Source organism: Nuphar pumila, chromosome 10 (assembly GCF_984573655.1).
Source record: "Nuphar pumila chromosome 10, dmNupPumi1.hap1.1, whole genome shotgun sequence".
Lineage (NCBI taxonomy): Eukaryota > Viridiplantae > Streptophyta > Magnoliopsida > Nymphaeales > Nymphaeaceae > Nuphar > Nuphar pumila.
The window spans coordinates 110,365,056-110,389,263 of NC_143258.1; the positions used below are offsets into that span (position 1 = coordinate 110,365,056).

Here is a 24,208-nt window from a genome sequence, read left to right on the forward strand (position 1 = left end):
TATATATTATATATACAATATTTAGCATATATAATACAATATTATATGCTGAAAGATGATATTATTAATATTGTATTTCAGCATATATATTATAATATGCTAAAATATAGTATTATTAATATTTCATTTCAGCATATTATATATTGTATACTGCATTTATATATAAATATACATCTGTATGTATTGTAAATTATATATAATCTATTTATAGTTGATGTTTCTAAGTTATCTTTGTATCTTTGTGAGTTATATTTCTGAGTTATATATTTATGTGACTGTGTACTTCATCTATGATCTATTTTACAATTCTTTTTAAGAAATCACACTCAGTGTTGTGAAAAGCGTTGAGGTGTAGCGAGGGGCTCCACCAAAATCCGAGGTGTGGCTTAAGCCTCGAGGCATAAAGCGTAAGCCTTAAAGTTTTTTTTTTAAAAAAACTTAAAAAAACTATAAAAAAATCTAAAATTATAAATAAATAAATAAAAAATTATTGATAAAGCAACAACCAACAAGAAATAAAAAATCTCAAATAAATACTGAAAAAATATGAGATTAACATGTAAAAATAACATTAATGCAACAACTTGATCTATGCAAGTATCTAAGAAATAAAACATGAGCATTCATTAAATAAAAAATTAAAATTAACAATGAAATGCATATTAGCATTAACAATATCATGTCATAATTAGAGAATGCACATATATATATATATATATATATATATATATATTAGAAAATGCATGTTTTCATTTCCATATATATAGGGTTGTGACTGCATGTAATTGCATGACTTGATTTTGCCACTAAAAGGGTTTAATGTCACATTCTAGAAGAGATTATTGCTCCTACGAAATTGAATACATTAAACAAGTTGACACGGTGATATTAATTTTTTGTGAAATGAAGCAACTAATCTCAATGACTTCATTAATGTGGTTGCTTTGAGTGTCTATTAGGTTGCAAATTGGTGAACCTGCTACTAAGGGTGTCAATGGATTGGGTATGACCCTATCCTGACCCATATTGGATCTTATAGGGCCAGGGTTTGGTTGCAAAGAAGGGATTCTGATTAATTATTCAGGTGGGACCCATGAGGTTCGATTATTATATGGGTTGGGTATGGTTTATAAAATTTTATACCAAACCAGGTCTGACCAGAGTTTCGGTTAAGATTCTCAAATTTTCAATGTAAAATAATTAAAAAAATTATTTTGCCAGGTACATGATGAGTTATGGAGCCTGATTCAGAGTTTTTGCCCTTACAGAAAGGGGGGTTCAGGGGCTCCCCCCGACAGCGCCCCCCAGAAGAAATTTTTTTTCCTGGGCTTATGTTTGAGACCCAGTTTCTTATGGATCAGACCCGATCTTAGAGATAATGACGAAGACACTCTATAATATCATCCATTGTGTGATTTTAGTGCATAGGAATTTTTACCTGAACATTGCCTATGTAAGTTCGACTCCATAATGGCTCAAAAACAAGATTGGAAAATCTCATAATGGTAAGATTTTCAATGATGTTTCTTCCCAGCAGATGGTCGATTCTAAAATAAGTTGGGAAAGGCATGAAAACATACTACATATATTTTAGCTTTTGTTGAATAAGGCTCCAGTTAATTCAAGCAATAATCTACTAGAGAGAAGATGAATAGGCACACTTGAAATAATAACAAGCCAATAGGATATAGACTGCTTCTCTTCAAAATTTGAAAGAAGGGACTGTGTCAACACAAAGGAAGACGGCAAATCAAAGCCAAAAGGCTTCTCAATTATTACTCTGTTCCAACGTCTTCTAGTTTGAGCATTCTCAACCAATGATGACGCAACATCCAAAAGTGCCTCTTGTGGAACAGATAGGTAAAATATCTAATTGGCTTCAGAGTTGCCCTAGAAAGCAAAGAATAAACAAAATTCCAAAATTTAAGGCGTGTACGCCTCAGCTTGAGGCGTGCCTCACCTCAGCTTGAGGCGTACCTCGCCTCAAGTTGAGGCGTACCTCGCCTCAAGTTGAGGCGTGCCTTGCCTCGAGGTGTGCACCTCAAGACGTATCAGGCATACGCCTCAGGGCTTTTTCGCTTTGTACATGCACCTCAAGGCATAAAGCCCTCGCCTTGAGGCGAGGCACGCTTTTTATGCCTTGAGGCGCATTTTTAATAACACTGATCACACTTCACATTTACATTGTTAGTTGTATGATTTATTTATTCAATTGTCTATTTATTCTTCATTTTTTTAGCAGATTATTTAATATCATTGTTTTATAGTGTTCGATGAGATATTATGTTTTTTCTATTGTGCATTATTGATTGATTTTATGTTATATACATGTTTGTTATTAAATTTAGCAGCTTGTTAAAATATTTTATGTTTTTTAAAAAAAAAATATTTGAGGTATAACCCCCCCACCCCCCTAGTCTTTTTAGGGGCCCACTACCTAGGCTCTCCCTAGCGCCTTTGACAACTAAGGATGCAATCCCAATTACATCTGAAAAAATCAATAGGAAAGCCATCTAAACCCGGTATTTTACCATTTGGGAGGGTCCATACCACCCCTTTAACATCCTCTAAGCTGAAAACGGTTTCCAAGCTAGATTGATCAGCCTCACAAAGCTTCATAACATTCAAGCCCGACAAGTCGAGATATCGAAACGGCCTTCTCAAAGCGATTTTTGAAATACTTGGATGCCTCAAAAGAATGGCTGGCCCTTCCCAACGCCTACCAAGCTGTTATAAAAAGGATACCATAGGATAACACTTGTTCAAGAAGCTTAACATTTTGTTAGATAACTATGGACACTCTTATATGAGAATATATTTTTTTAATTATATAATTTTCAGGTTCAAGTCAAACTGAATTTGCTGCATATATTTAGTTTTCATAACATGAACAAGGTTGCATATTTGATGAAATATCTATATCCGTCCACGAGCAGCTCATGGATAATACTATTGCTGGCTTAACTGAAACCAAAATTGCTGCATATATTTGGTTCTCATAGCATGAACAAGATTTCATATCTGATGAATTATTCATATCTAAATTTTCGTTATTACCCAGGCGATAAGGGCTTGCTGTTTAAATCAGACAAGATGTGCCTGTTCACAAAGTTAAGACCATATACATACGTTCTTAAGAGAAGCAACTATGTTTGACCTGTACATTTTATACGATGGGGGAGCGTGAATATGCCACGGAAATGGCTAAGTTACTTGATCCTTCCGTTATTTTAAGGAATGATGGTACTGAAAAACATGAAAAGGGCTTGGATGTGGTTTTGGGACCCGAATCTGCTACTCTGATTCTTGATGAGTGGAGGTTGGTGTGGTTCTGACTGCAGCATTATCAAAATTCCTGCATGTTTTTTCTTGTTTTTTGTTTGCAAAATTCATATAAATATATCTTAAATAAACTCAATTTCAATGTTTTAGTAAAAAAAATTGGTTGACTTGTGTGAGATGGGATCAATACATCTCACATTTTAAGAAAAATGTCAGTTATTTGCAGTACATAGTATGAGAAAATGACAGTTATTTGCAGTACATGATATGAGAGAGAGAGAAAAAAGGGGGAGCGGGGGTTGTCCATCCACATTGCCATGAATACATATGGAGTGCAATCAAACGGTTCAATCATCACGCTCACTGGTGTTGGAAGGCATTGTGATAGTTTTACGAGCAACGAGAACCTTGCATCATTTTATGTTCCTTGTGGGATAATGATTTACTGTGGTATGTTTAATCCTAATTGGTAGTTTTTTTGCTCAATCTGATTCAGGTCTGGCCGAACCACCAAGAAAACCTTATATTGATGGAAGTGTAACATTTTTTTTAGCTTCCAGTTGCACTGGTGGATCCTTAATAGAGTTAAAGATGGATGAAAAGGAATTAGAGGGAGCTCTTGCCACCATTTCTCAAACGTGTACATATGATGTTTTTCGATCCAGTTAGTTGCACACAAATCCAATATAAAATCTGAAGCTCATTGCTGCCGACTTTGACCTCACGGCAACTTGTTCCTCTGAGATTGATTAATCTGTAAAACATGTAGTCACGGTGGATTTAGGAACTGAAAAATCTAGATGCACAGTGTTGGTTGATCCTCAGTGGCTAGAAACATCCAATTACTGGTGGCAACACCAACCTGAAGAGAAGTACCCTGCTGCGGGAAAGAATGATAATAAGCGGTAATCAGAAGATAACCGCTGAATCAGCTAATTCCTAACGTTCAGAAGAGCTTTTCTTTTGGATCCAGTTGATTGTTTCCCCTCTTGCAGATCACAAGGTTTGGTTTAACAAAATGAACATAGAAAAATGGTCTTGAGGATCACAAGGTTGAGCCAGTTTGCGGAAAACTCTGATCCTATTCATTTGAAGCGGTTGGCAACATTTGTCTCTCCCTTCTGTGTCATTGCAGGATTTCCCACCTTCATTAGCTGCATGCTCCATATTTAGTAATTTGTGCATCACTCGGTTTCTACCCCAGCAGTAATGCCTCAACCATTTCACCACCACTGAAAGAAACTCTAAACAACCAACTTACAGCCTGAAATTGAAATTTTTTCTAGTTAACATACACACTGGTACATGCAATTTAAATGTTTAAATCAAGTTTATTCCAGATAAAAACAAGAATAAATCATTCCCCAGGAATTTGTATAACTTGTGAGTCAAAGATTTCCATGACAGGAATCAACCCACATGGATGTAGTAGATACATTACATCCATACCGAGGGGGCATTTAGATAATACCATCCAGGAGATGGTAGATATAAATGGGGTTTCAGAGTTTAATTTCAGCTTGATCTCCAAGGCTTTTTAGGTGCAACATTGATTCTCAGATAGCCTAAGTGAGGTTCTAAATGTGGTTTGGACTCCACAACAGGTCAGTCACTATCTACATTCTAGCACAAATTAATTGATCTTTTACCAGTATGACAAAACAAAAGACACTTTATGGTACTATCTTCAATAACCACTTACTAGCTTGAGCATTCACAAAAATTTCCCACATTTCTTCTAGCCAACTCTGTTTATCAACCCAAAAACACAAAGGAGAAATAGCCCCATAGGATCATAATATTCTGTTTTCTACTGAAAAACTAAAATGAACAAATATGACCATCTTGTCCATCATTTGCTCAAGAAATCCATGGTCTCCTAAAGTATAATTTGTGGGTATTGCTCTAAAATCACAAAATGGAAGACTAAGAAATGAGGCATCCATTCTTACAAGAGAAAACTGTTATGTTCAAAGACAACGATAGAAATCGAGAAGAAAAACTGAAGAGAAAACCACAAGATTGAATAAAATTTTTAAAACGGGACTAATATCACACCAAGCAAGTCAGAGAAAAACATTTATCAAGAGCCAGATTGCTCCCAATAGTATTTCTTTATAATAAACAAATTTCTAGTTAAACCATTCAAATTCCCAAGATCACATGAAAATGGGAATACAAACTTTTGTGCATCTTAACACCCAAAAGGCGTGCAAACAATGTTTAAACCTACAACAGCGGGGGGAACAAAAAGTTTACTAGAGCTAAGCTAAAGTACAGAAAATCAATGATATGTTTGGTAGATTTTGGAAAATCAACTCCATCTTAGAACAAAGGTAATACACCAAATATTACTCCAGCAATTCACAAATAAGCTAAATCCATTTCCGACATGAAACCACCATTCACAAGTACCTATTTGGAGATGGATATATCATAGAATGCAAGAATGGGAAACATCTTCCTGTCCTCACTGAAATGTCAAAGCGTGATACATAAAAGAACATGAAGTGCAAGAATGCATGCATAAGCACACATGAATCAGAAACCAAAAAGGTACAACCTAAAAATTGTACTAATGTTTCTAAATCTAAACATCAACTCTATTAATTGAGAAAGCATATGATGCAATAGTGGTATAGTTGTTACATACCAACATCTAGATGAAACAATAAAGTCACTTTATCACTAAGATCAGGATGTTGGATCCAGGTATTAGATCCAAAGTATGGATTCAAGTATTGGATCCAAAGTATGCTCATTGGGTCTCACAAAATAATCCAATGAACAATAACATATTGGACCCTTGAAGTGCAGTTACGGAGGTGGTTATTGGATAGTGAGGCATGATGGCAACACCAGTAGGTGTAAATATGATATATGTCCTGAGATCTATGTCACACGGACTCGGCTAAGGAGGTGCCGCACCCGAGTCGACACGCCCCGACACGGGTGCGGACTCGGGTGCGGCTTCGGACTCGGCCCGGACTCGGTCAACGCCGAGTCGGACTCGGTCAACAAGTCCAGGCCGAGTCCGTGAACATTTTGGACTCGGTCAACTTTGACCGAGTCCAAAAATATCCCTAAAAACCAATTTTTTATATTTTTTATTTAAAAATATATATATAAAAAGAGGCACAGTGCTGTGACAGTGTTGCAGTCACAGACTGTGACTGTGCACAGTGCACAGTCAGTGACTGTGTGACTGCGCACAGTCACAGTGCTGTGGACTGTGCCTGTGCACAGTCACACAGACTGTGCTATGGCATTTTAAAAATAAAATAAAATTATATATATATATATATATATATAAAATTATATATATATATATATATATTTTTTTTTTTGCCGAGTCCCCGTGTCCAAAAATTTTAAAATTGTGCCGCACCCGTGTCGCACCCGCACCCGCACCCATGTGACATAGCCTGAGATTCTCTAAAGTTGGGGTTGATTGCAACGTAGAAAACCCTTTTGAAGGAAGCCATCAATATCTTTTGCTCTCTCTCCCTTTCTCTATCAATCTTCATTTATCTCTCTGCACAACAAATCCGCTAAAAATATACTGTATTGGGGCCATCAGTGGTATCACCTCCCATCGATGCCACCGCCACCCGCCAGACTTGTACCCTACATCATAGGCCTTGCAGAGGGTATTGGAACCAAGTGGTCCAGCCCTCCACTGGGACGTCTTCTGGACCAGGCAGTGGCTGCACCTTCGAACCGATGCACTTTCTCAGCCTCACACCTGCTGCCAAAGAGAGAGAGAGAGGCATCACCTACAACAGACACTGAGAACACCGACCAGTACTTTCACCAAAAAATGCCTTCAAGCAGGCGTGGTGTCGGGCCGTCAGAGACGCTAAGAGAAAGTGCCTCTGCTGCAGCTGAACCACCACAGACGCATCAACATGTACAGTCTATGGTGAAAGGCAATGGAGTCAAATCCCAGAACCATCAAGATTGGTTCATCGCTGCTCTCTTCACGGCCACAGTTATGCCAGGTCCTTTGGAGAAGGAAAACACCATCAATGTGGGCGGCAAGCGAGTCATCAGCCATGAAAGCTACAAGAGCAGCCATGGATGTGGAAGCTTCTTTGATAAATCTGGATGACCTGCACATCTTGCCAGATGCAGGGGACGTGCCGATCGTTCACGGTGAACGACCAGTGAAGGTACTCTGCCTGGCGACTTCGGTCGTGCGTGCAGGGCAGGGTGTGCAGTTTTGTAATTGCCCAAACCCGCAGTTTCAACGTGCAGGGCAGGCCGCGCTGGAACAAGTGGGGGCTTTGTTGCCAATGAAGCAGGTACCCCGTGACCTGCTGAAGCAGAACCCTTGCCCATGCCTACCTTGGAACCTCCTCTGATCAACTTGCTGGAGCTGCAGAATGAGGGATAGCCTGAGCCACCTACGACAGCAGTGAAGCCTCCAGCATCATGGTGGGGCATGTAGCTACAGCAACCTCTACAACCAGGGCTAAGGAGTGGAGACGATGGTGCTCAGCACAGCATCGCTCAACGACGAGCTGAGTTGCGGTGCCTACTTTGATATTAAGTGCGCTGACAACCTGCAGCGGTACTGTGCTTCTTCCTTTGTCGCTGACCTCCCTGTGATGCTATGCCTCCTCACCATCTTCTACGTCAACCATCTCCTCAAGAAACCTGATGTCAGCCGTGACCATGCTGCGACATCCTCTGCACTGACCATCCAAAGCTGACTCGAATGCAAGCGAACGCAAATGAGCACCCCATCGAAGGGGAAGGCTAAGGAGGAGGGTTCCGAGGATGGGGCAAAGGGACCGAGGATGAATGGGGGCAACATTGCCAGGGGGAGTAGCCTGGATCAGCTCACAATGTTGTTCGGGTTCAACGATGGCATGACGGTGCTGATGCAGCAGATAATCGCGCTTGAGGAGGAGACGATCGTGGGCTCTAGAGAGGCTGATGTTGTGGTCAGTGAAGATGGATACCGCCTATGTCACATGGGTGCGGGTGCAACACGGGTGCGGCGCAATTTTAAAAATTTTGGACACGGGGACTCTGCTATATATATATATATATATATATATATATATAATATATATAAAAAAATGTTTTTTTAGTTTTTCACCCTAAAAATGGATGAATATAGACTCGGTCAACGTTGACCGAGTCCAAAACGAGGATGGACTCGGCCGCGATTCGTTGACCGAGTCTGACTCATCGTTGACCGAGTCCGGACCGTGTCCTAAGCCGCACCCGTGTCCAGGCCTGTCAACTCGGGTGCAGCGCCTCCCTAGTCGAGTCCGTGTGACTTAGGACACCGCTACAATGCTGGGAGCATGCAAGCTAGCAGAGTGGCATCACGGGCTATTCGCTTGGCGAGGAGCTCGGTGAAGGGTTCCGCCATGAGAAGAGACAGAGGATGGCGATAGCACGCCGGGTCGGTCTGTCATCCCGATGAGGTATGTCTTAGGCGACCCTTTCTTTTTTGTGTTGTGTCGCCGGCAGAAGGCCGACGGGGTGCGGCGTCACCCTTTGTCGTTGAGCCTCGTTACCAGCCGGAGATTGCCGACAATCGCTAGAGAGGGTCGGCTCTCCTCAGCAACGATGTCGTCCCTCCCTTCCCTTTTTTTCGGTTTGAGAATGAGAAGAAACCCTAAATGGATGTGTTCTTCCTTTTTAAAAAAACAAGGTTAATATTAAGAAAATCACATAAAGGTGGCATGTATTTTATGAAATTCAAAAAATTTGTTTTGTTACATAATATAAATCTAGGGGGGGGGGGGGGGGAACTGCCCCCCTATAACCCCCCGCCCATTGACTGCGCAGCGGGACCCGCACCAGGGGGAACCCCCGGACCCCCCTTATATATATATTGTCGCACCCCCGCACCCAAGGTTTTTGAAAGTGCCGCACCCCCGCACACGCACCCATGTGACATAGGTTGTAACTTTATGTTTTTATAGAAAGGATGTTGAAACTTGAAAATGACTATAATATCATGCTAAAATTGCATAAAATTAGATTTGCATGACAAGTTAGATGGAAGCACGTTTTAGCATAAAATTACTAATTTTGTCTTATTTGACAAAAAGAGGATGATATTATTTGATGGTCATTGAAATTGCTTGAAGTTTAATATGTCCTTATTCAAGATATGATGATGGGTTGCTACATGTGCATGTTATTTGATTGATTGAAGTATCGTTATTTGAATAGAGCCTATGTCACACGGACTCTTATAGCAAGGCACTGCACCCGCGTCGCACCCATGTGGGTGTGTCACTTGGACACGGCTTCCTTTGTGTCAGGTGAAGTCAACCACACTTAGGTCCATTTTTGTCCAAAAGTAGATTCAGTTAACCCTAACCAAGTCTGGTTATATCTAACATTATGTATATAAATACATAAATGCACACACATACATCTAGTGTTAACTTAAAATTGTTCAAAATTATATATATACCCTCCCCATAGCCCCGCACCCAAGTTTTTTTAAAGTGCCAAAATGCCACATCAGCACCAGCACCTATGTGACAGAATAGAGCATGATTACACATGTTTTTCATTTCTTTAATATTGGATATTTGGGACTTGCCTTAAAGTGAGAATAAGTTAATACACCTTTATGGGCAAGTGGCGCATGTTAGTAATGTTTTCATAAAGTTAGTAATTAATTATGGCTTGTGAATTCAATTATTGTTAGGGTTAGATCTCTACCTTGAATACAATAAGTCTAAATGCCGATCTATGATTAGAATTAGCATTACAAGAAATATGACCTTTACTGGTGCTAAAATAGCATCAGTAAAGGTCTCATTAGCGCCAATAAAATACTTTTACTTGTGCTATTTTAGTGCCAATATATGGTGTTATCGATAAAGCCTTTCTTGGCATTGTTTTTAAGCTTAAAAAGACTTTATACACATAACTATATATATTTCTTTTATCAACCCTCTATAACTCCAACATTAACATTTGAAATACTGTAAAAAAGACATCATTTAAAGCATACATACACACAATTATATATATTTCTTCATTCAACCCTCTATAACTCCAACCTCTAGAACTTCAACATTCACATTTAAGAACATGAAAGAAACACAACATTTAAAACATACATACACACAACTATATATATTTCTTCCTTCAATCTTCCATAACTCCAACATTCACATATACACATACATAACTCCAACATTCTGTCATGCACATATTCAATCCGCTATAGAAAAATTCATGCATAAAGAAGAGATAGTCTGAAATTTCACACATATAATCAAACCAATATAGAAAAATTCATATATATATATAAACAATGTGAGATAAAAAAAAGCAAGTTTTGTTTCAAATATATACATACAGTTTAAAAGTTCATTAATTACATAGAAGGGAGAGACTCAAAACCGGAGGTGCACCACGCTTGTATATGATACCTGCAAATAAACATAGATAAAAAAGTTACACACATATATAACAAAATACAAATTAATGTACACGATTAAAATCGTTAGTTATATAAACTTACCTAAGGAACTTGTGAGGAACTTGGTTGATTTTTGTCTACCATTCTCAACAATAGCTCCTTCAACCCTATCACCTGAGATTTCAAACCTGTGAGTTCTTCTTGCATTACATCTATTTTCTCGAGATACGTATTATTTTTGTTTTTCGATGATATCTGCAGTCGAATGACACCTTTGGTGTCTCTTCTCAAGCTACCTTCATTTTGCCATTCATTTTCTGCAGGACTGATCGAGCCCACTTCAACATCATGCTTCTTGAAGAATTCCAATTTCTTTGCTGGTTTCAAAAACCTAATGCTGTACATTGCACTGTCTTTCCCAGCATAGCGATAATTCTGTCGAGACATTTGATAATTCCATTCCTCTGGATCATCTACTCTAATTTGACTCCTGGTCCTCCTACCAGTCGTTGCTTCATAACCAACAGACTGATCAGTTTGAGCAGGAGCCAAAAGTGAAACTTGTGTCATGTATTTCTTATCGTTAGAATGAGTTTGGGTCATCAAAGATGACGGGTATCCACCAAATTCAGCGGGCTCCTTATTACCCAGACCCTTTTGTGCTACTTTGAGAATTCCTGTTGAGTTCTGCTTTCCATATTTATCTGATTCAATAAATTTGCCAGACCCTCCTTGTGAAGAGAAATTAATGGATGGCTTTGCACCCAGCACAGCTTGATGGCCTGATCTTGCTTCAAACAAATTCTCTTGAACATTCGACTGGCGTACATAGAGATGCTTAGCCTTGGGCCTTTTACTCCACGAGTTCGATGCCTGGCATTCGCTTGATTCTGACTCAGTTTCCGACTGTAAGGTTAGCACCTCTTCATCCTTTTCCTGCATCAAGACCTTCTGGCTTCTCATAATGTTCAAAAGCCGAAGACGCTCTTCAATGCCGTACCCAGCACAGCTTCCCCAAGTTTTCTTTATCTGAAAAAGGTTACCAACCATCGAATTCTGATACTTGTGCAGAAAATGGTAATGCTTCCTCTTCTCCAAGAAATTCAAGCCCTGTCTGGAGAGGGCAACTCGGGGTTCACAGAGACCCCCTTTCATTTGCTCAAAGAGATTAGTGAGGGGGTTGCCAAAATGGAAATTAGCCCTGGAAAACAACTCTTTCAAGGTCCTCGTAAATGTGTCTTGATCCATATCAGGGAGGAATTCTGATAAGGCAAACTGTTCATCCTCCGTGAGGCAATTGTTCCACGTATCGACCGATAGCACATCGCTCAAATCCGGCAGCTCGTAGAGCTCAAACGGAACCAGAAACTTCCGATCCCCCACTTGACAAAACTCTCCCCCATCCTCCCCCAATTCAACGGGATCGAGGCAATCAGACCCCACACCAGAATCGACATCATCCTCCCCATCTGATCCAGTGCTGGCGTCATCTCCATCACTGGCGACGCAATCGCGAAACTCCTCACCCAACTTGGAACCCTTAGAAACCCTCTTGACGATCGCCATGGAAAGACCCGATTCCCCTTCCTCACGTCAGGAGGAGAAGCAACAATCCCTAAACAACAAAAAATACCAAAAACAAAGGAGAAAAATCAAAACTTTCACAGATCCCATGACAGTTAAGTCCTATAAAAACAAAAATCCAACCACCAAGAGAGAAAAAAAAAAGAAGAAGGCCAAACGAAGCGCATAAAGAAAAAAAAAATGCACTGAATCGATTGTGCAAGGGAAAGATGAAAGAGATGAAAACAGGGGTGTACCGATCGCCGATCTCTCAAAGCGTCCTCCTCGGCAACATCCGTCGGATAATAATCAAGGTCGTGGACGGAGAATGAATCTGCCCTTGCCTTCGCACCATGAACGAGAGGCTCTCTCTATCTCTCTGCAAGCCCCATCGGCGCCAAAGAAGGAAAAGGGAAGAACCCTAGAGAAGAAGAATGAAATAGCAAAAAGAAGAAGATAGATAAAAAGGAATAGACGAGGACCAATAAATAGCAGGGGAGCCGCACGAGGTGGAAGACGACGGTGGCGATGACGATGGGGATGTGGACGAATCGTAGGCGTCAGATTCCACAACGAGGGTGGAGCGAAGGAAGGAGAGGCTTGTGCTTGTGCTTGTGCTTGTGCTTGTGCTTGCTCTCTTGCAGAGAGAAAACGAAGCGTGCGCATGCGATTCCCCTCCCGCTCACGGTGACGACGCCACGATGGAATCAAAATACCTGACAAACGCGGGAGGGTAGACTGTTGCGTCCCTTCCACTCTCTCATGTATTCTTCGATTCGAGCGGGCCTTACTAGGGATGTCAATGAATCGGATTTTATACCATAACGTTTAGTTGCATTTGGTAAGGCGTGCCATATCTGATTGTAATAGGGTGCAGATATGGTTTCGATGCCAATATTATGATATTGGCTCCGAATCCTAACAGTTTGCATTGCTAAGCCTTAGGGTGAGTTTGACTGCCGCAAGTGGAAGGTTTGATCCACAGATCAGTTTAAAATTTATAAGGTTGTTCTTGGGAGCCTTGAATCTGAGGTTGGTTTTGGCCATGCTCTCATACTCTCTATTTGTTTGGGAGCAGTGGTGTTGATGAAACAATGCATAGGTGTTTGGAAGCCCGAACACCACATTTCAACACTTTTCAACAGAGAATGTTTTCGGCAACTCCATCTCTCAACATCACATATTGGCAAAACAATGTTTTGGCAACACTAAAATAGTGTTTCCATCCCATTGCAAGGCTCCCCAACATAGCCTAAATTTTGTTTGGCCGGGTGGGGGCAGGGATGCGTGGTTGGATTAGAAATCTATGGATTTGGCATCCTTGGTGTTGTGATTTCGAAGCTCGTGCCTAATATCACGTAAGGTAAATCTGATACCAGCAAATAAGAAATACATTGAACAATAAAATCAATAAAGAATCAAATAACCAAAAGAGAATTTATGTAGTTCGACAAAATCACTTATATTCATAAAAAGAGTATTGAGAATCTTTATTAATATAAACAATTACTGATACAAGAGAGAATAAATAAAGTTACAAATAAGAACAACCACACCTATCGTTCGACCCGCTAAGAAGATCGATGCGTGCAACCTAAAACTTCATCTATGTCACCAAGAAAAAGTCAATGTATTATTCTCTTTGACTTTCAAATCACTTTTCTCAAACACCAAGAGAAGCCCAAACCCTAAGAGCATCACCAAGAGAGTTAAAGCTCACTCTCTCCTTATCAACATCAAATCCATGGAGATACCCCACTCTCACTTCTCCTAATGAGAGCTCAAACGACGAGAGAGAGACTCTCTCTCAGTTCTTTAAGGGTATGTTTGATCCACTACCCCCCACCTGATTTCATGTAACGGCTTTACAAATTTCAACCTAAAAATATCAGCAATTTTTTATATATATATCTTAACGATTCTCTTTTTCTTTTCTAAAATGTAATAATGCAACGGTCTCACTAACGAATACATCCGAATAATATCAAGTACTAGACGACTCATCTGAACGCAAGCGTGAGTGTGTCTTAGCCTCCTAGTACCAAATCTAGTATAAAACCACCGTCAACAAATCTGATTGAATCATTACATAAAAGAACTAAGTCTTTCATTATTGGCATTGCATTAACTGAAATAAGCTCTAAGGAGTCAGCATGCATATGCACTGACATTTAATAGCTTCGTAGAACAAAGTTCAAGAATAAAGCATCCACATGATAAAATCCTTAAGTTATTACTTGTTTGAGCAAATACAGTAAAAAATATTGATTTTGGAAATCAATTTAATAAACTGGATTTTTTGTTAAATCTCCCAGACACATTATATTTTAAAACATTATCAAATCATACCAATAAGAGAAATCAACTGAACATGAAATAGTCTCATTTAAGTATCTAACCATTAAGGCAATTGTTCAAAGAAATAATCAATTAAATAAGCAATAATTGTTAAAATTGAAATGAGACAAGTAGCACTTGGGACCATCGAAATCATCAGTTTTCACAGCCCCCTCCAACATCCTGCACTTGTTCCATAGATCACATATTACTTAAAAACATTTTATTTTGAAAGCATGAGACTTTGAAAAGTCTCATTAAAATTCACACAGCTAATGCAAGATACGATACATAAAGCTTGCATAATATACATCAATAACTAAAGAACTACATTAACTATAAGAAAGGCAGATACATGATTTTACACGATTTTCATGCATTCATAATTCAAGAAAGAAAAACATACACAAGTATGATATAACAATTTCAAATATCTATAACGTTATTCCAAATGAAATCGTGACATCTATTAATATGCAGGAATCCCCATAATTACATAAACATACATAAAAGTACAATCAAATAAAGTGAGTAAGTATTTTATGTTTCACTTGATTATCAAATGTATATTGGGTATGCGTAGGACCAACACGAAACAACCTAGACTACCTAGGTGTTTATTATGCTATGTATTTTAGTTTTTTTAAGTAGTTGTTGAATCATATCTCTCAAGAGCGAAGTCAGACCGCGAGAGGTAGTGACGTGCTCTGAGAGAAATCTACCTGGGGAGTGGCTTCGTACCACAATGATGATCATGATCATTCACTTCTGCAGAAATACCAGAGGCATGCTCGCCTAAGATATAAGAAGCAGACCTTGTCCTCCTAAATTCTCTGGGCTGGGAGACTGTCGAGGCATTGCCCCTCACATCATAATAAGAAAGAAAGGTCCATTGAATTTCATAATGCCTACCCTCTCTAAGGTAGACAAAGGATCATTCTGGTTCGGCATACCTCAGTAAGGCATACTCAAAATCCTACTCAGGGTTATCTTATGAATTAGGTCATAGGTAAAAGAATCTACCATTTAGGCTTGTGCATTATCATCTCATTGTTTCCTCTTTTGGAACCATAAATTTTTAATTTATCAAGCACACCAAGTGCCCATGCAACGCTATGGGATTTCTATCAATCTTGCATGCATGTAACAAATAATGCATCTCAAAAGGTAACGCTATGGGATTTCTATCAATCCTACATGCATGTAACAAATAATGCATCTCAAAGCGTAACATGCATTTTCATAACAAGGAATCGTGTCAACATGCTATTTAGCAATTCATTCATGCAGTATCACAAAATTTTCAATATTCAGGAATGAGCATGCAATAATATTACATATATATCATTCTGAATTTTGCATATATGGCCAATATGCAATAAAATCAATATATTCATATTCATCATTCACATGCTTTGCACTTACAAAGATGCTCATAATCAATTTATCATAAAATGACATAATTAAACTGCCATAATTGAATAGATTCACAAATTTTAATTATAATATATGTAGAAGGCTTTTCTTTATAAACAGGGCATTCCTACGCCATAATCATAGCAATCAAACTCACATTTATCTCTATCATAAACATTTATATCAGATCTAATATGATTCAAAACTAAATTTATGAAAAGTTTAGGAAAAACATCAAAACATAATTAAAGCCATAAACCCGACTTTCCTGATAAGAGTTCCCATAAACCCTCACCGAGCAAATCGACATGACTCCAATTTATATCTTGACTTTTTAGTTTTTAAATCATATCAGACCTAAATAGAATATTCATGATAACATACAAATTAAAGAACTTACTACAACTAGCCTGTAATAAAAAACCCCTTTCTATTTTATACTTTGATAGCCCTAAGTCAAACCCACGTGTGTGAGGAATGGTTTAGGCTCTATGCTTATAAAAAAATGATGAAATTTATGCCATGAATTTTGTTTTACAAGCAGAGCACATATCCCCCTACTTCTTTGATGAAAAATGATCCTACGAGCTTAGGTTGTTCTTTTCGCACGAATCGATTGTTCCACATGAACCACAGCCTCACACATCTCCTTACACTTCCTTCATGCACGTGAAAGCTTTTCTTGCTGAGCCAAGGGTGAAACACCAAAGATTTGGTGTAGGAAAAGGAGAGAAGAGAAGAGGAATTTGGGAGAGAGAGAGAGAGAGGGCTTAAAAAAAATAAAGAGAATCAAATGGGGGGGGGGGGGCGTGAACCCCTCCTTTATTTTTATAGCCTCTTAAGTTAGGTAAAGGGGTGAAGTAAATCCCAGCTTTTGATCTAATCTAAGCTTAGGTTTTTAAAAAACTAAATCTACTTCCTTCCTTTTCTTTTTCCTAAAATTCCTTTTTTTTATGTTAGCTTAACATATAATATGTTATATATTTCATATTTCATAAGACATTATATATATTACATCCTATATTAGGAGGGAAGGGTTGGTCGACCCCCATGGGTTGACCCTCTTTCCATTTTTAAAAAAATTCAACTTGCTTGCTTGGCAAGCAAGTTGACTAGGTAAGTTTTTATTTTTATTTTATTTTTCTTTCTTTCATTTCTTTCTTTCCTTCTTTCTTCCTTGGTCCAGCCCCTTCCTAGTCCTTGTAGAGTTGACGCCCCCCTTAATGGGGCCTTATTTTGAAAAAGAAAATACTATTTAGCCTTATTTTAGGTTTTAGGTAAGTTTTCAATTTAACGTGTTTTTAAAGTTTCATTTTCTTCTTCCAATTTAAAGTTTAAATTGGATGGCACATAAGATGGGATGACCCACCTATGGATTCCTACCACTTTATTAAATTTAGCAAAATTTTGAATTCCATTCCATCAAATGAAATTCTAACTTAATTCAAACCAAATTCAAATGAAATCTTTCACAAATTAAAAATATAAATTTACATGAAATGTCAATAAATGAAATTTAATTTAAGCCTACACATAATTAAATTTTTATTCATAAAATTTTGAATTCCCATAAATTTAAATTATTTTTTTCTTAATTATCCTTTAAGGGTTAATTTAAATTTCTCATAAATAATTTTTGACAAATTTGAATTCTATAGGGTCGATGAAACCCTTGGGCGTGCAGGGATTATTTTATCATATTAAAAAGTTTTTTTCTAACTCCTATAAGCCTTCTAACATAGTGCCTACTTAAAATTTAAAATTTTAATTTGTCACATAATCAGGAAATTATGAATATTCAAGAAAATTTCTTAAAAAAATGCGGGTATTACATCCAACCCCCCTTAAAAAAATCATCCTCAAAATTTGGTTAAGGTTATGTACCGAACAAGTGTGGATGCTTCGCTCTCATATCCACCTCGAGCTCCCAATTACACTCTTCGAGCCCATGGTGCTATCATTGAACTTTCATGAGCGGGATTGTCCTATGTCGTAGCACCTGCTCTCATCAATCTACTATCTCAATAAGACTCTCCTCAAATGTAAGATCCTTCTGAACCTCTACCTCATCGTATTGAATGACATGTGCGGGGTCTGGCACATACTTTCTTGACATTGACAACTGAAAAATATCGTGAATGTTCAAAAACTGAAAAGGAAGTGTCAGTCTATAAGTTGCACCTCTAATCCTCTTAAAGAGGAGGAAAGGTCCTATATACCTCAGACTCAACTTCCATTTCTTATCGAACCAAAACACGCTCTTAGTAGGTGATACTCTGACGAATGCATGGTCTCCTACCTTAAATGTAACCTCTTGACGCTTCGAATCTGTGTAGCTCTTCTGATGGCTCTGAGTGGTCAGGAGTCTCTTATGAATCAACTGTATTTGATTTGTGTAATGCTGAAGAACTATGGATGATTCGATAGCTCGATCATCAACCTCACTCCAATAAACTGGAGACCTAAAGGGTCGCCCGTATAATGCTTCGTAAGGAGCTATGCCAATACTTGAATGATAATTGTTGTTGTAGGCAAACTCGACTAACTGTTATTGAATGTTTTCTGAAGTTGGCCACAAAACTTTAACATAAACCTCATATCTCTATATGATATGATTAAAATAGGTACTCCATATAACCTGATGATCTCATCAACGTATAAATTAGCTAGACTCTCTAGTGTCTTATTCGCTCTGGTCGATAGAAAGTGCGCCGACTTTATAAGGCGATCTACAATCACCCAAATGGTGTCATACTGTTGGTGTGTCCTGGGTACACTTACCATAAAGTCCTATGGGATCTTAATCATCTGCATCATACCACCAGGTCTTTGATACTCTATCTTGACCTATTGACAGACCAAGCATCTCTATACGTACTCGATAATGTCTCTCTTCATGTCGGGCCACCAGTAGTTCCTCTGAAGGTCCTTATATATCTTCGTGCTCCCTGAATGTATAGTAAACCTGGTATGATATGCCTCATCTAGGAGATCTTTCCTCAACTGAGGATCCTCTGGTACCCAAAGCCTTTGGCTATACCAGATGCTTCCGTCCAACTCAATATGCAAAGCTGACTCATCTTGTTTGCATGTTGCAACTATCTTCGTGAATCCTGGGTTCTTCTTTCGCTGAGCGATGATCCGGTCCATAAGTTCCATACTTACTACTGAACTAGCAATCTGGATGTGACCTGAATCAATGTCAAATGGTCTCCAGTCAATCAGGTCCTTAAGTAGTCTCCACTCGTTGCTCATAAAACTCGCAATGCTTCTTGCCTTTCTACTCAAAGCGTCAGCCACTACGTTGGCCTCTTCTGGGTGGTATGATATAGAGAAATCATAGTCCTTTAAGAACTCTAACCACCGCCTTTGCTTCATGTTCAGGTCTTTTTTGAGAAAAATATATTTAAGGCTCTTATGATTAGAGAAAACCTCAAACTGCTCTCCGTACAGGTAATGATGTCAAACCTTAAGTACAAAGACTACTGTTGCAAGCTCTAAATCGTGTGTAGGGTAATTCCGCTCATGCAATTTCAATTGGCATGAAGCATATGATATAACCTTGTCGTGTTGCATTAACACACATCCCAATCTAGTACCTGATGCATCGTTAAGGATGGTAGTGAACCGGGAGAAAGTGGGGCCCCGTGCCCGTCCCCGTCCCGATCCCTGCCATGCCCCATCCCCAATCCTTCTAAGGGATGACAATAGACCGAGGGAAAATGGGGGCCCGCCCCACCTCACCCCTGTTTGGATCGGGGATGGAGGACATGAAATAGGGGATGGAGGCAGAGGTGGAGGTTAAAATCCATCCCCGTGCGAGGATGGAGGTTTAGATTTTGAGACAGGGTGAGGGTGGAGACCTTGTCTCCCGCCCTGGTCGATTGGCATCCCTATGCATTGTTATAAACCACAAAGCTTCCCTGACCTGAAGGCAATGTGAGTACAGGGGTTGTAGTAAGCTTTTTTTTTAGCTCTTAGAAACTCTCTTCGCACTGATGAGTCTATATGAACTTGATTCCTTTGCAAAGCAGCTTCGTCATTGGTGTAGCAATTTTCAAAAAGTCCTGAATAAATCTTTGATAGTATCTTGTAAGTCCAAGGAAACTACGAATATCTGATACACTCTTAGGTCATTTTTAGTCTAAGGATGCTTTCACTTAGATCCAAACATAAGATTCAAGAGATCAAAACAAGATCCAAACAATTTCCTCAAACATAGTCATAGTTGTCAAGAAGATTTACCTTAGCAAGGTTTACTGACACCCCCTGTCTTTGGAGATCACATGACCCAAAAACATTATTTGCTTTAGCTAGAATTCATACTTTAAGAATCTAGCATACAACTAATGTTATCTATGTGTCTCGAGGACAATCTTCAAGTGCTCTCGGTGGTCTTCCTCACTCTCTGAGTAGATCAACATGTCAACAATAAACACGATCATGAATAAATCTAGGTTGGGCCGAAAGATTCGATTCATCAGATCCATAAATGTCACTTGAGTGTTGGTTAGCCCAAAGGGCATCACCAAGAATTCATAATGGTCATACCGTGTCCTGAAAGCCGTCTTCTGCATATCAGAATCCTTGATCCTCAATTGGTGATAACCTGATCGAAGTTCTATCTTGGAGAAGACCTTAGCCTCACGTAGTTGATTGTATAAGTCATTGATCCATGGAAGAGGGTATTTGTTCTTGATCGTCACTTGATTCAATATATGATAGTCAATGCACAAGCGCATTGACCTGTCATTCTTTTTGACAAACAAAACTGGAGCATCGCACGGTGAAACACTTAGCCAAATAAAGCCATTGTCCATCAATTCTTGCAACTGCTTTTTCAATTCCTCTAGTTTCGCTGGGGCCATGCGACAAGGAGCTTTGGATATCGGGGCCTTTCTAGGCACCTACTCTATCATGAAATCAACCTCCCTTTTAAGTAGTATATATGTAAAACCCACAAATTTTAAGGAAATTTTTAATGAATAAAAATGAGCATCTATGTGTAATAGTAGGATTTTTGTAATATTCTATGCGATATTGACGTTCAAGGGTTAGTAGAGCGAACTCGGCAATGAATACTAGAAAAAGGGTACTTGGATCCGGACCTTAGCAAGATTCGACAATCCGACCCAGTTCACGAGGCCAAATAGGAAAATCTGATGGTTACGAGATGATAGAATGGGATCCAAAGCACATCAAACGTAAAAGAGTGCAAGGTTGGAACAAACGGGAGAGATCCACCAACAAGGAAAACGTTCGAAGAAAACATAAAGGAAAATTTTCTGCGAAAATAAACAACAAGTGGAGGTGTGGTGTAGTGGTAGGATGCACAATTATGTGGAGCCATAACCCAAGTTCAAAACCCACGGTACACCCACATAGAAATGAAAAATGTTGCCTTTTTGCATAAAACACGAAACTGAACAAAAGGGGTTAAATACAATTTAATCCACACACTTTGCAATGAAATTCAATATAGCACAAGTGGTGGAATTCGTTTCCCCTTTGGTGGAAGACCTTGGTTCAAAACCCCTTGTGCACGGATTATCTTTTTGCACAGAAAAGTGGTGATTTTTACCATAGAAAAAAAAATATGAAGGAGGCAAAACCATGAGCTGGTAAAAACCTCCTATCTTCTAACCCATCTCCCACAATAAACATTAGGGAGTTGGCCTTTTTGGTTTCCCCTTTTTCCAAAAAAAAACATGGGGGATCCCACCAAATGGGGATGAGGGGTACCCATAAAGCAACTAATTGGAGAGGTTAGAGAGATCCTAGTCATGGGAGAAAGAGGGCGATTGTGGAAGCATAACCACCCACCAAAAATCATGGAAATAGGGTGGAGCTTTGAAGTTTGAAAATTTATAACTTCCCTAATTAAGAAGAGTTAAACTAAGGGCTCAAGAGAGAAACGAGTAGCCATTTTGGATGTTACTCTCTCTCTCTCAAACGTTTTCTCCCACCTGATGATCGATCATTGTTGTTGGACGTGTGGACTCCATTGTCGAAGTGGTGTGCCACTTCGACGAAGAAAAAAAAAAGTGCAGCAGTGCCGTCGCGAGACTCCAAAGAGGTAAGGGGTGTTATGCTTATATGTTGTATTCCTTATTGTGTGGTGCAATTATGAGGCTGGTGTTCGCCGAAACCCGGTATGAAACCATACCCACCGTGGTTAGTTTGTGAGTTCCCAACCAAGCACGGTTGGACGCGGGTTCTATAGGAAAAAAAAAAACAAAAGCAATAAGTGAAGAACTGGGTGATGAGGATAGGGTGTGAGTTCAATCCAAACGGCTGATGAAAGCGTTTGGGTGTGGACGACCAACAGGGTGCTGGCCCAATGCAACCACTGTCAATGATGGCCTATTACCTCAGTTGGTTAGAAAAAAAATATAAATCCATGCATATACATATATAGATATACATATATATGTATCTTTATATCTTGATAGTTATCAAATACTCTCTCTCTCTCTTTTAATTAAGGTTGTATAATATTTATTGTATTGGTTTTGTGATTATTGTGTTGTTTCTTTGTTTACAAGGATGTACAAAGATAAGTTCTCGGTTTCTCTGGTGTGAATGGTCATGCGTGAAGACTTGAGTTTTCTTTACATAATGTTAAATCTGTTATGTGGATGTTTGTTAGTTTAAAATCTTGAAGATTAAAATTCACGGACAGAGTATTGGCAAAAAAACATCTTTTTGTATGAAATCCATGAATAGGGATCTGCGTTTTATTTTACCTTTATTTAAAAGTGAAAAAAAAGTGTGGGTTTTTCCTCAATGAATCGGTATTTTCTGTTGCAACTCAAAGAATATTTGTTTATGACTGTATTTTTTTTATAGTTTTATCCATGGTAAAAAATTTGTCATGTACGTATTACTATTTTGTGTGTATTTTATAGGCTTCTAATAGAAATTTGCATAAGTGCTTACAGATTATAATATGAGCAAGAGGAATAAGATTTTTTACTGGAAGTCTTTTATGTTTATGTGATTTTTTGTATAAATAAAACAGTCATCAGTTGTTAATCAGACTGTGTGCATTTCTTTTTATGGAATGCATTTTCTGTCATGTATATATATATATATATATATATATATATATATATATATATATATATATATATCCATGTATTTTATAGGCACGTTCGCATGGAAAATTTTGTAATAATGGAACAAGGTTTTCTTAGTATACACTGCTCCTGGGTAGAATCTCTGATAAAAAAAAATGGTGCACAAACATACCTGTAATTTCTGTGTGGGTTGCACAGAAAAAAATAAAACACAGGTTTGTGTTGTGACCATGTATGTCCATGCTATACATACACGCACGGGGCTGAGGAGCTGCGATGCATAGGCTGCAAACGGACCACACCTGTTGGGTGATCACATGACGTTGACACCAGCAAACGGACCGCACCTATTGGCTTATTCAGCATATAGCTGGAGCAACAACCTGTTGATGTTGCTTCTGGCTGAACGTCGGTGTTGTGGTTGGAACTCCATGTGGGTCTGCCAAAGACAACAGAACCCATGCATGGATTTTGGCAAAGGTTGACTTGACCTTGGTCTTGTTTTCGGTCGCACCATTGCTGCGAACCGCGATGACCTGATGGTTGATGTGCTCACGGGAGGCGGTTAATTATTTTGTAACCCAATTGCTCAACTTTAATCAAGTAGAGGTGTATACACTAGGCTTGGGCGACAGTTGTGGCAAAGGCTATGATGGTATCGATATGTCAGAACGTAAAGAGAGAGAAGTGCATAAGAAGGACAACAATGCTTGCCGCCAATATGTTGTTGTTCGGGGGTACGAAAACGTATGCCATAAATTTAAATGTTGAATGTGGGCTCCGGGCTGAGCCGATTTCTGAGAAAGATTCACTCATTGGTGGTGTGTGTGGCACCCTGACTGTAAAATGCATACGATCGGTGTGAACCTCGTGGCGGGTTCAGGATTTTTAGAATCCCTTGTGGTGCGATGGCTCGCACAGGAAAATAATTGAGAAATCAAATGTACGCATAATCGTAAGGTTTGCGAGGTTCTAGGTATACTTGAAAGACGGTATATGCTATCGGACCCCTCGGGGTGCGATAGCTCGCGCGTAATGATAAAGAAAAGGTTAAATGAGAACAAAAACATAAAACTTTCGAGATTCTGGGTATACCTGAAAGACAGTATATGTTACTGGACCT

The 24,208-nt window shown here is 38.9% G+C and overlaps 1 protein-coding gene across 3 annotated transcripts; it reads right to left on the bottom strand.

The window, feature by feature from the left end:
• Positions 1–4,221: 4,221 nt before the first annotated feature.
• Positions 4,222–13,033, bottom strand: LOC149827887 (uncharacterized). 3 transcript variants are annotated; one of them, XR_016434582.1, is made up of 4 exons: positions 12,511–13,011; positions 10,793–12,305; positions 10,650–10,700; positions 4,222–4,546 (listed from the first exon to the last, which is right to left on the bottom strand). XR_016434582.1 is itself a non-coding variant. In XM_090018285.1 (3 exons), exon 2 carries the CDS (start codon positions 12,254–12,256, stop codon positions 10,793–10,795), a length of 1,464 nt encoding a protein of 487 aa, XP_089874411.1. In that variant the 5' UTR covers positions 12,257–12,305; positions 12,511–13,033; the 3' UTR covers positions 10,556–10,700. The 3 variants fall into 3 exon arrangements, 1 of the variants encoding a protein (XP_089874411.1); XR_016434581.1 differs by having other exon boundaries at positions 10,628–10,700; XM_090018285.1 differs by lacking the exon at positions 4,222–4,546 and having other exon boundaries at positions 10,556–10,700; positions 12,511–13,033.
• Between the last annotated feature and the right edge of the window lie 11,175 nt (positions 13,034–24,208).

Bases quoted from the DNA above. Each gene is read 5' to 3' on its own strand.
- LOC149827887 (XM_090018285.1), bottom strand. From the start codon at position 12,256: ATGGCGATCGTCAAGAGGGTTTCTAAGGGTTCCAAGTTGGGTGAGGAG.